At 41.7% G+C, this 13,718-nt stretch overlaps 1 protein-coding gene across 3 annotated transcripts in view; it reads right to left on the bottom strand.

The window, feature by feature from the left end:
- The window catches only part of OSBP2 (oxysterol binding protein 2), a 184,219-nt gene that overhangs the window by 11,355 nt on the left and 159,146 nt on the right, over positions 1-13,718 (bottom strand). For all 3 annotated transcript variants that reach the window (XM_075178585.1, XM_075178590.1, XM_075178588.1), the window contains 4 exons: positions 11,060-11,305; positions 2,162-2,282; positions 1,230-1,333; positions 623-718 (listed from right to left, as the gene is read on the bottom strand). In XM_075178585.1, coding sequence (XP_075034686.1) covers positions 623-718; positions 1,230-1,333; positions 2,162-2,282; positions 11,060-11,305 — 567 coding nt within the window. The remainder of the gene's footprint in view (positions 1-622; positions 719-1,229; positions 1,334-2,161; positions 2,283-11,059; positions 11,306-13,718) is intronic.

Raw genomic sequence — 13,718 nt, 5'->3', positions numbered from 1 at the left:
TCTTGTAAGGAATACTGTAAAACACTAATAAAGACTATTTGCAAACTGTATTACCGGTCGAACTGCACTTTCCCTAATTGTGTAAACAGATCTGTCTGGGAATTATCTCCAAGCTGACTGGATACTACCATACTTCTGATTAGCCATATTACTGACCATAAAATGCGCTACAACAAACTATTTTTCTTTAACATTTACTACAATCCTTTGAAAATCCGTAAAAGGCTTTGTTTAATCTAATGAAAATGTTTTGCTCTCAGCAGAACTAAACATATTACACAACTACCTACTTTTACAGTCAACAAGATTTAAATAACTGATGATAGACAAAAAAGTGCTTTTTAGGGCAACAAAATAAATAAAAATAAAATAAAACAAATTCCACTAATCAATTTCCAGACTATAAAAAGTCCAGATGACCAGTTAGTGACCTCTCCAACTCTGAATGACAAACTTTCTTTCCTCTATCGTCATGTAGGATATTTCATAGGATTAAACACTATTAAACAATGTATTTTCAACAAAACTTTATCAAAACAGTGCAAAATAAATCCCATAGCCATCATACAGCCTAATGTATGTACAATATGTATTCACATCACAGCACACACAGTCTCACTACCTTTCTTGCAATGTCCCTGGAGAAGTAGCTGTATGGGGTGAATTTCATTTGGCATTTGTCCTTGGTTTTATAGTTCGTAATCTCTATATCTCCAGACTACAGGGGAATAAAAAGAGACAGTAATGTAAATTGTGCTTAAAATTATGAAATGCTGAAAAAGACATCTGGGTAAACCAAGCACCCAGCGACAGCCATGAAACCCCACCGGATCTTATTCATTAAATACTAGTCTATATGAAGCAGAGAGAGCCATCACGTCTCATCTATCTGAGATTATGTACAAGAGACCTGTCTGTGGCAGCTACAAGCATCAGATGTACATGTTATGAGAGGGAGGGCTGAGATTGGTCAAAGATACAAAAATGGAACTTTGACCAAAAGCAGCAATGTAATAATCTAAAAATTATACATTAACCACAACCACATATTGGAGGCCCATAAGATAAATATGTTTCTTTAAAATAGAAGTGAAATAGTGCCAGTGTCCAATGTAGAGAATGAGTTAAACCTAAGGAAAGGCTGTGGCATGTGAGAGCCCAGACAACAGCCTGCTCACACTCACGCTACAAAGGTTGGCTGGATTCTGGTTCACCTGTTCAGGGCTTACCTGGTCTATCCAGAGCTTGCCAACAATGATGTTGTGTACAGTGGAGGTGACTTTCTTCCACACATAATGGTTCCCGCTGGAAGTAAACTCCAGGTGGATGTCCCCTATGAGACACACAATTTGGACTGAGTAGCTCACAGCATATGGCAATTTATTTTTATACTAATTACATATGCCATAACAACCTTGTTTAACTTGTGACAACAACACAGCAATGACTAACTGAAAAATAGGTCAGAAGAAGACGTAAGGGGTTTGAATACATAAAGGAAGTGCATCATAAAACACACCTTACATGTAATGTAGATAGACATAAGGCTATGCATTGGGGAATAAGAACAATCACTCTACTTAGCGTGCCTGTACACAAGCTGATCGGCCTCTACAGAATAGACACTCAGATCAGTGAGCAATGTCAGTACATGTCCACATTGCATTAAATCCAGCCGCTTGGTTGGTGCGCCAGTCAACCAGATCCTAGTGCTGTGCATTGCTACCTGTACTTCTGGGGTGAACGATGAGCCACACACAGAGATGTCTAGTACAATCAGATTGTCATTGTCTATAGTGATCACTTTGGAACCCATACATAGAAAAAAAACACAAACAAATTTGTACATTGGACTTGGAGTGTTTGAAATTTGCTGTCAATAGACCTTGATAATTGTTGGCAGGTTCACAGTATATAAGCTAGGTCAATGTCTACTAAATGTTATCTTGACACTTAAGTCAAATTGATGCTTAAAATAGATCAGATAACTGGATTCAGAACTGAGCGTCTGCAGTGTACTTATGTCATTCCTGTTGCAACAATGAATTAAGATATTTCTGTTTGTACAGAGCTGACTCACTTCAATCAATAGTAAATACTTGTAGAGCCTGCCCAGTACAGGTATGAAACATTTCATGCTAAACCATAGTGTCATCCTTACCTAATGGCATAATTGAAAGATATTTGCCCCTGAATTTACTGGCAATGGTGATTTCCTGCCACAGATTCCACCCGTTCTTGGAATAGACATGATGGGCAGCAGCTGGAGGGTGGTGACTGACCTGACAGACAAAATACAGATCATTACACTATTTCAAGCACAAACAATCCTCACAAAGACATAACCTGTTTATGTTTGTTTTCAGTAATTATTTGAGATGGATTGAAAAGGACACACTTCATAATAAATGACACACTTGTAACATGTTTCTTCATATTTAATTTGTATCAACATATGTGCAAGACATGACACAAACAATTGTGTGCAGTATGTTCACAAAAATGATAAAGTGTTTGGTGTGCAATGTTGTGAAGTTTATAAAGGAGGGCAATAGGCCCCCTAAAATGAGTCACAGCTCCTGCAAAGCGTAGCATGTAAGTTAAACGTTCACATTCCAGCATTATGAGGCCTAATCTCAGACCCTCGCCATAATTATTACTAACAAACTGTGACTGACATCAGATGCTGAGACTTCAATTACTGGGAGCTGACCAATTCCACTGCAAGGACTGTCCTGGCTCCCACAGCCCAAAAGAACCCACTGAAACCAAGTGGGAAGAGTATGAGCGAAAGAAGGGAAAACACGGGTCTTGAACTAAAATTAAGTGGACATAAAGGGATACAGTAATAAAATGGTGTATAATGTATATTTATATGTTGACACAATTCTCTCTCCTTTGTGTAAAATCACAAAAGTAATTTTTTTTGTGGTTTTCCTGCAGCTGTTATCAATCCTCCACATTACAGCATTCGGCAATACCACCCACAAATTACAGCCCTGCCCCCAACCCCTCCCCATTACAGCACTGCCCCCAACCCATCCACACTACAGCCCTGCCCCCAACCGCTCCACATTACAGCCCTGCCCCCAACCGCTCCACAACCTGCCCCCAACCGCTCCACATTACAGCCCTGCCCCCAACCGCTCCACATTACAGCCCTGCCCCCAACCGCTCCACATTACAGCCCTGCCCCCAAAAGCTCCACATTACAGCCCTGCCCCCAACCGCTCCACATTACAGCTCTGCCCCCAAAAGCTCCACATTACAGCCCTGCCCCCAACCGCTCCACATTACAGCCCTGCCCCCAACCGCTCCACATTACAGCCCTGCCCCCAACCGCTCCACATTACAGCCCTGCCCCCAAAAGCTCCACATTACAAGCCCTGCCCCCAACCGCTCCACATTACAGCCCTGCCCCCAAAAGCTCCACATTACAGCCCTGCCCCCAAAAGCTCCACATTACAGCCCTGCCCCCAACCACTCCACATTACAGCCCTGCCCCCAACCGCTCCACATTACAGCCCTGCCCCCAACCGCTCCACATTACAGCCCTGCCGCCAAGCGCTCCACATTACAGCCCTGCCCCCAAGCGCTCCACATTACAGCCCTGCCCCCAACCGCTCCACATTACAGCCCTGCCCCCAACCGCTACACATTACAGCCCTGCCCCCAACCGTTCTACAACCTGCCCCCAACTGCTCCACATTACAACCCTGCCCCCAACCGCTCCACATTACAGCCCTGCCCCAAGCGCTCCACATTACAGCCCTGCCCCCAAACGCTCCACATTACAGCCCTGCCCCCAACCGCTCCACAATACAGCACTGCCCCAGCTGCTCCACATTACAGCCCTGCCCCCAACCGCTCCCCATTACAGCCCTGCCCCCAACCGCTCCACATTACAGCCCTACCCCCAACCGCTCCACATTACAGCCCTGCCCCCAACCGCTACACATTACAGCCCTGCCCCCAACCGCTCCACATTACAGCACTGCCCCAACCGCTCCACATTACAACCCTGCCCCCAACCGCTCCACATTACAGCCCTGCACCCAACCGCTCCACATTACAGCCCTGCCCCCAACCGCTCCACATTACAGTCCTGCCCCCAACCGCTCCACATGACAGTCCTGCCCCCAACCGCTCCACATTACAGCCCTGCCCCCAACCGCTCCACATTACAGCCCTGCCCCCAACCGCTCCACATTACAGTCCTGCCCCCAACCGCTCCACATTACAGTCCTGCCCCCAACCGCTCCACATTACAGCACTACCCCAACCGCTCCACATTACAGCCCTGTTCCCAACCGCTCCACATTACAGCCCTGCCCCCAAATGCTCCACATTACAGCAATCCGCTCCCTCACCCCCAGACTACGGTAATTGGTTGTAGAAACCTCACACTACAGCAATAACACCCGAACCCACCCAGAGCAGGAGTTATATATAAGTTTTCTATGTATACAATGTATATAGTATTGCACAGTACATATATACATAGACAATAAATATTGTAGTGACAGCCAAAGCTGGAATCCTCCCTATACAAAATACTAGGCTTGTCCCTGATCCACTAGCCCATAATGTTTCTGAACAAACTAAGAATTAACAAAATAAGGGTTTAATACTCACCTGTTGCACATATTACTCAGCACAAAACAAACTACATCCACATAAATAAAGCAAATTGATGGCGCTGGAGAATTAATAACCATTCATATAAACTGAATCTTGATAGTATACAAGTTCAGAATTTAATAAGTCACACATAACAATACAACAACAATACAATACAACAATGCTAGCATGGTAACAATGTATTAGAATAAAAAGGACCGCCCCAAAGGGGCCATTCCAGACATATTGGCCTTCAAATTTACCCATGTATAATTTGGCAAAACTTGGGGCGAACCTAGTCCCCATGGCCGTTCCTAAAATCTGTAAATAAAAACACCCCTCAAATAAAAGTTTGGAGAGTTTCCAGGACCTGGTAAGGAACAATAATATATTACTATTTCTGACGGAGGATTACTATACAGGAATCACTGCTCGGGAAAGCTTCACTTTATTATTATAACCTCCCTCTAGGAGGTTTATTTCCATACTTGAAAGGAACACTGTTCTCTATTTTCTGCTGGGATTTGGTTTTTATTCTAATTCATTGTTACCATTGTTATGTGCGTATTGTCGCTAACCAATAACGATTGTCGAACCTCGATTTGTGTTTCCAAAGCACAAAGATTTATTCGCAATAAGTGGAAAAATATGCTCAAGCGAAGTAATAGTAAATACAGCCGTTACTTATCGCAGGCGCTCTGGATCCAGTGCAGTCATTCAATCCTGAAGTCTGGGGACAAGATGTCTGCACTCTGGATCACAAGCTGCTGCTTATATACACAATCAAATACAGTAATACAATGAAGATGGTATGGCTTGCATCTATTGGTCCGGGTCTCAGGAATGTCCAAGGGGTCGTCAATCATTGGCTGGTTCATCCTAAGGAATCCAAAGGAGGGGGTCATCTCTGCAGGGGGTATGCTCTGCTCTTCCCGCCAGGATTCCTTAGTCTTAAGTAGTTCATAATTCCCTATCATTCATAACTTGCGTATGCACTCTGCGATTCCCTCGCAGAGTGAACCAAACAGTAGGATATGTAACAAGGTTCATTATGATACCACTCATGATGTTATTCCTTTAACCCGTTCCGTGTATTTCACTAATATGCATGTAACTCTGATATAACATATAAATACTACTATATTTCGACATAACTGACTATGTGTTGCAACTACCATTAATGTGTACTATTTTATAAGTATGCGTGTTTGTGCGAATGTATGGTAAAAGACCAATTACTGTTGCTGCCACGTGTAGTGGATGCGTACGCCCTTTCACGCCGTAGCGTGCCCTTGTACGTCGATGCGTACCGTACGCATCTTTTCAAACAAAGACAACCAAGTTTGCTAGACTTTAATTGAAATGACTTTATCCAATTTACTGACTTCGACACCATGCTAGCATTTAGCTTTATTATCTGGATCCAGATGTAATATTGCAGTGTGACATCTATGGTTTATCAACTATTAAGACAAGTGGGGGACTGTATAGTTTTTGTTTATGCCCTGTTTTTGTATGTTTGTATTGTTATGTGTATACTATCAAGATTCAGTTTATATGGATGGTTATTAATTCTCCAGCGCCATCAATTTGTTTTATTTCTGTATTTTAAGGGTATCAATAGACCCTTGATGAGCAGCAGGGGAACTAATCACTTTGATTATTACTGAAATGTTATGAGAATTACTGTTTTTTACTTTTATGGTGAATATCACTATTTCCACATTATTACTTATAATATTACTTAACCTTTTGCTATCCCAATTAGCGCCGAACTTAACCCTTTTTTGGGTTATTGGTTGTCAGTTTGTACATCCACATAAATACCTGCCACAAATACTGCGCTACATTTTCACCACGTGTGCAATGTGCTGCACATCTCACTCCTACTCTATCAACCATAGCCTGCTGAGGGGGACACCCAGGAGGACTAGGTATAGCAAGCAGGGGGAGAGCAGGCTTCTCTTTATAGTAACAATCTGCTTTTACCAGATTCGTATTGTATTTATATATAAAACACTCTATTTGTCATTTACATACAAACCTTTCCTGCCATACAAAAGACTACACTCTGCTATAGAAAATATGAGCCAATGTAATGGACTCTGCAGAGCTAAAAATGGCCATACATATCTGCTATTGTTGCATTTTAAACAGCCAGCTATTATTATCTGTATGGCAGGTGGGACTACAGACACGTGTAAACCCCTGCTCATAACATGTAACACCCCGCCCACCCAACGATACACCTATGTGCTGTACTGACATTACCCTGGCACAAATCCATCACCCACAGTGTGCCCACTAAAACAACACACATAGTAAGTGGTGAGATCTGGGGCCCTCACTACTTTGTGCATGCTGCATACAGTAGATAACTTCTCATTATGACCCTCAGACATCCCCCTGTCACATAACCCAAGGGTGAAGCTCTAGGGATCAGCTGACCACCAAACGCACAGGCGACTTTCCAAAGTTTGACCTTTTTCACCATCACACATCCACCTCACCTTCCCAATCTCTGGTGTTTCCCCTGATCCATGTCCCTTGGGAAGCGCATGGGCCACAGCCAATACCTGGTTCCCTCCAATGGGAGCAGGCTTATTACATATCCATGACAGGAAGGGGAGAGACAAATCAGCCCAGGGTAGATCCGAACAGCACCTGTAACAAGGTCAGCCACCGGGAAGTAAGCCAATCTTAGGGCTGAACAGCCGAGCTCATATGCACAAACAGTCGCACCCCGCCGCCCTGCCACCGGTGTATAAATATATATTTACGGAAATAAATTGCAAGGGGAAAGTAAATAAAAGAAAACAGGTGGTCCCATTAGACCACAGGCCTACCCGGAAAAGTCCCGGTAAGGCCTATGGTCAGTACGTGCCTGTCCAGGAGGATTTATGTATGCCACGTAGGGAGCAGCGGATTTATTTGTGTTGATAAGATGAGATTGCACAGCACTGGAGTAGATATTAATACACTGTAGGAGTTGTGAATGTAGAATTTTTCTTAAATCTAAATTTGGGGTACAATGGTCTAGGCAAGAGGTAGGAAACATGTGGCTCTCTATCTGTTGTGGATCTACAGGTTCCAACATCCCATGCTAGCCTATGTAGTTTCACATCCACTGGAGTGTCACAAGCCAGGGCATGTTGGGACATGTAGTTCAAGAACAGCGGGAAGAGCCACAAGTTCCCTACCCCTTGTCTACACCTACTAAGCAACATCCTTGCCAAGAAATGAAACATTTATTACGTTTGTATAATTCCCTAGAAGCACAGACATACCTCTATGATGCTTAACTAGAATACGCTGTCCTTGTAGAGGCAGAAGGGATGCATGTTATGTGTCGCATGAGAATGTGGTTTGAAGGAACAAATACACGTGTCTTGGCTTTACGTTTTCCAAAACAAGTCAATATGGATTTAAATGTGCTTGAAAAGTCCTGTCTCCATGCTTAATGAAAGCTTAGGGTAATTAGACTTATCTGCGGCTCATCTAAGCTGAGGATGGATGAGTAACATACTGTATGGTGTAAGCGCTTATCAGCTTGTATTGATTGAGATGTCACAGATAAACTAGCATAAGATAAAATGTGCCAAACGATCTACAGACACACTTGCTATAAATAAGGTAAGCACTGCAGAAAACATTTTACAAATTTGCAATTAGAATGTGATATCTAAAATGTGCAGTTACTCAGATTTATACAGTTCAGTTGTCATATTTAGAAAAAAATCTGATCTCACAGCCAAACTATACAAAAGACATAGCAACAACATCTGCAGTTAAAATGGCAAATGAAAATGACCTCAACCAAACTGTAAATTTAATTCCAGTATGTGCAGGTCCGTTTGGCAGTGACAGTGTGCTGCCCGGCTGCTCGGATTGTGTTTTAAACACAATCAGAGCAGCCGGGCAGCACACTGTCCCTGCCTGTCACTGCCGAGCGGACCTGCACATACTGTGCAGCCCCCGGCAGCCTCAGAAGTCGAAAAGGGGGCGGGGCCTAAATCGCCCCAAGGAACAAACATTTTTCCCCTGCATGTGTAGAGGCGTGTGTTAGTGTGTGTGTGTCTGTGGAAAAAACTATTTTCTCAGAAAGGGCTCATCCGAATGACCTGAAATTTGGTATACCGACATTATTTGACAAAAAAATTAGAATAGTGAAGTCAGTTAACTTCCATCAATCCCCCCTTCCCCTGTGGGAGGGGTAGTAAAGGCTAAATTTACGAGTTGAGGGCTCAAAATCATTTTCGTGAGGTAATTTTACCTCATGAACACACATGTGTAGTATATTACTGTGCTACCCGCCTTCCTAACAACTTGGCAAACACCTACTATTACTACTCATGCCTTCCTAACAAGTCAGCAAAAATTACTACTCACGCTCTACTGACAAGTCAGCAAAAAATGAATACTAATACTACTAATACTAATACTAGAATGCATGAGTATCATGCACGGGTTAACTTGTATCATATAATTATTTTTCTTTTTGATGAAAGTGCATTCAGCTCCGGTTTCATGGGTCTGACAGATTAGCCATCCTAGCTATTCCAAGCAGCTAGGGAGGTGGTGTGCATTAACTGGATTGGTCTTTCTATTTAACAGGAGTTGTCCAAAAGTCAAGCACTAATATTGAAGCAGCCATTTGCATTTCTGTGCACTGCTGGTGGTGTGGTACAGTTGGAATGAGAAGAGACAGTGAAGGTGGAACAATGAAACATGAACTAGTCTTTGTAGATATCATAAGACAGTCAGCTGCTGGCAACCATGACTGTCCTTCATAATTTAATCTTTACTGACCCTCCTCCTGGTTCTATTGAGGGCTTTCACTCTGTACACTCACTCTTGTGGTTATACGCCAGCTCGGAGTAGCTATATGCCCACTGCTGTGCTCACTGCTGAAAACAGAGCCAGGACACTTGTTCCCCATGTTCAAGGAGGTAGTGAAGATATCCAAAAGAACCCTGTCCTTGGTGTGATGATACTCATCTGTACTACTCTGTAGATTCCCATTGCTTTCCCCAATTTTTAACTATCTTAGATTTGTGAGAACTGAAGATGATTATGTGGGAGGTAGGGCACAGAACTATTATTAAAGTGCAGCCATCATTAACTGCCATCAGCATGTCAATGGGTACTGACTTATTTTCAATATCTGTGTGGGTCAAACAGGTATGTTCAATCTCTCAAGTGCAGATTTTATTAATGAAAAGACCCAGGTCTTAAAGAGTTAAGTAAATATTTATATGGAACAGTAAAACAGGGAACTGACAAGTTTCAAGCTAAATCATCACCATTTATCATATTTATTTATTTATAAAGCGCCACTAATTTTGCAGCGCTGTACAGAGAACTCACTCACATCAGATCCTGCCCATTGGAGCTTACATTCTAAATTCCCTAACATACACATACACACACACACACGGACAGACTAGGGTTAATTTGATAGCAGCCAATCAACCTACTAATATGTTTTTGAATTGTGGGAGGAAACCCACGCAAACACGGGAAGAACATACAAATGCCACACAGATAAGGCCATGGTCGAGAATTGAACTCATGAACTCAAACATGCGGTCTATACTGCAGCTTGGCATCAGCACCAAGTGACAGAGCTTGGGACAAGCAGCCTGACCACTTCTAGAGTACCTGGGATCTGATAATAATGGGATCAATTTAAATCAAATTATTATAGAGCATTGCTATGGGCCATACATGCTGCAATATCAGGTCAGGGGCTCAATATCACAGCCAATAATTCAGTAAACGTGTCTAGCATTAGTCACAATTGTATGTAAAGTTACTTAGCCTTCTTCACATCTTTTAGAATAATACACCCTCTTTCTCTTATAATAAATCACTACAACACCTGGGAGCATAATCACTTGGTAATCCGGTGATATTTTATATCAAACATGTCAAATTAGAAATTGCAAGGACCGTAAATAATTTAAAAAACAACAGTTATTATCTAGCGTCCCATGGACTATCCAACGTTCCAAGTTCTACTGAGGTTAGCTGGTTTCCTAGGGCCCTATCACTGCCGAAAACTTTTGGCGGAGAGATTTTGCTGGCAACAAAACAGCAGCACTAAAAAAATCTTTAATTATAGAATAAAGCATTTTAAACACTGTTATATTTCAATTATTTAATTAATTGTTAGAACTAATGCCTTATGTTTAGAAATATAGTAAAAAAAAACAAAAAACCTTATGTATGGTGTGTCATTATGAGTATGTCACCTTGTGTGCGTCACGTGTATCATACAGTTGGTCAGCATGTGTGCTTGGCATTGTGTATTTTTATTCTGTAAGCTCTGTAACAAAACATATCACAAGCCTATGCTGGCATGTGTGGTATGTGAGTGCCCAAGCATGCGGTCACAAGTAGTGCCAAGTCACCTAATACAATCCCTGCTTCTCCTCACCTGCTCGCAAATTGAACGGAATCCTAAATCATCTAGTCGGTCAAGTTCAAATGATTCTCCTAATAAAGGATTGAATGGTTTTGCTGTCCGATGGACTGTGGTGGAATAGGAAGACACAGAGAAAGCGGCCACGAAGCACATCTGCTCTATAGAATTCTCACATTTCGCTGCCTTATCCAACAGCTCGTGGTACTCCAAGTCTTCAGTCAGTCTCTGTAGCATCGAGAGCGGCTCATTGAAATTCACCTATGAAGCAATGAAACAAAGTTACAGTGAGACAGCCCTGGTTGAAGGAAACCACATCATTACTGTAATAAAGAAATTAACTTTGCAGAACATTACATGTAACAAGGTAATTTACAAACCTGAAAAATGGTCCCATGCAGTAAATTCCATTTTATGTAAATGGCAGAGCCTATCATTACCACATTTTTGTGAATACATTTGCAAGACTGCGAGACCAGATGGAAATGTGCATTTAGGAAGTGGTAAAAACTCCACATTCATGAGAGGTTACTGAACCAAAAATTCCTGTTCTTATTTATTGCCAAGCACAGGGGAATATATATACTACCTATAATTTTATGTCATCCCTCTGTGACTTAGAGAGTTCTGTTAACCACCTCTGTACCTGCTCTCCACCATATCTGTGGGTCTTACGGGACCTGATAATGCCCCAATGATATCACACCCTGTTCCCAAGAGCTTAGAAATATCCTTACCATTAGGTCACCCATGCTAGCAAGATATGGTATTAGATTAACAGGAGAGCTCAGTGGGAGATACAGGGTTTATGGTAAATAATGGAACTGTGCTAATTGATAAGCTCGGAAGAGTTAATAGCACTATCATAGAAAAAAGTCCAACAATAATTATTTCTACACAGTCATCTGCCATATTTAGACTAGAAAAATACAATGAGAAAATAAAGAAAAACTTAGGATTGGAGTTCCTTGAATTTCAACTTTTTTGTTTTTCTCTTAAAATACAGCTGTCTTGTTGGCTCACACCAACAGCCATTTTACTACAAGTATTTTATTTTTTTACTTTTTTTTATCATTACTAGTGTAGTAGAAGCGATTTGTTTGTATTTGTCTTCGTAATGCATTGTGTTCTGGTTTTCTAGTTTACTGCGAGTAAATGCATTGTGATAACATATAGTGAGTTACAGTAAGCTCCTAAACAAAAAAATGCTAGTAAAAATCACATGTCAAAAATACTTGTCCTGGAGAGGTTTCAGCTGGATCCCATGTTAAAGGCAAGTAACACCTTCCTGAGATGGCGTTACCTTGCTGTGAAAAGCTCGATAATTTACCCAATAACTCCGTCCAATTAGAGGCCTATAGGTAGGGTGCTAGGCACCTGTAAATAAGTTAAGGCCGGGGAAATCTCTTACTTCTCCAGTTAACCCTGTTTAATAAATGGCATAACGTCCAGACAGCTATTGGATCAATGCAGGATAATAATAGTCTCAAATTAATCTAAAGCAGTGGGATATTTCTGGCTGAAGAGGGTGATTATATACAAGATGTCAACTTATTTCCAAAGAAGCAATTTCATCTCTACATAAAGATCTCTCTCACACAATTCTACACAACATCTGTACATAAACCACTACACACTTTATTCCCAAGGTGAGTTGTTTTAACCCGTAAGAGCTCTCATACCAGGAGACGGGACCGCCAAGAGGCCCTGATACAGCAACTTCTTTGGGCCACTTTCATAGCCACCTAAGGGTGTACGGCACTAAACAGACAGGCTAGGGACCCGTTACTTTCTATATATTCAAGTTGATGATTGTGCCAGAATCTACTGATTGAGGGGGCATTGGGCTGCTTCCAATCAGCTGCTACCTGGCAGATGCGGTTATGTGTCTCTTCAGTTTATTTTGACAGCATGTTGCAGTTGAAGAGGAGGGAGGGAGGAATAGGAACTTGGGAGAGAGTGGGGTATCTTATTGGAGGTTCTGGAAAATAATGTCAAGCCAAAGAGCTTCGCTTAATACCACCCAATGTGTAGGAACAAGCTCTCTGCTAGGAGTGGCTCGCCAGCATCTATTTGAAGTGTATGGGTGTATTTTTTGGAGCCTCCTTTGTACGTAGTACCATCTTTATAAAAGTACCATCTTTATAAAAGCTTCTAAGCATTTTTTATCCTAAACGCAAATAGAACTGGAAACTGCATTCTCTATGATCTCTGCCAAGTCCTCGAAATTATGGTGTTTATACATTATGACATTGTTTGAATATCGTGTGCCAACATTAAAAAGTGTCATCTCTGGTATAGTGGCAAATCATTAAACTTTTATTCATATTCCCAGTTTTTAAACTGACTATTGAATATAAACACATGTGTACACAAGCAATGAAAGGTCAATGTTTTTCTAGTGTTTTTTTGTTGTTGTTTTTTTTTTTAAGTTCAATAAATATGCAACATTAAGCAAAATAAATGAAGTAACCAATCACTGCTCCCAATATAAATCTTTTCTCAAATCTCTGTGTCTATGATTACACATGAAGGAAATGGCCACACATCAGAATAAGAGACCCATTTTTCAATGACAAAACAGATATGAGCCATTAAAGTATAAGCCTTGCAATCCTCATAGGGCACGTTAAGAAATCATTATCACCATTCTGGGCATATGGTAAAGCAGCGG

The sequence above is a fragment of the Mixophyes fleayi genome, chromosome 1 (assembly GCF_038048845.1).
Source record: "Mixophyes fleayi isolate aMixFle1 chromosome 1, aMixFle1.hap1, whole genome shotgun sequence".
NCBI classification, from domain to species: domain Eukaryota; kingdom Metazoa; phylum Chordata; class Amphibia; order Anura; family Limnodynastidae; genus Mixophyes; species Mixophyes fleayi.
The sequence above is the reverse complement of the archived record's forward strand: the minus strand, read 5'-3'. Positions and strand labels throughout refer to the sequence as shown.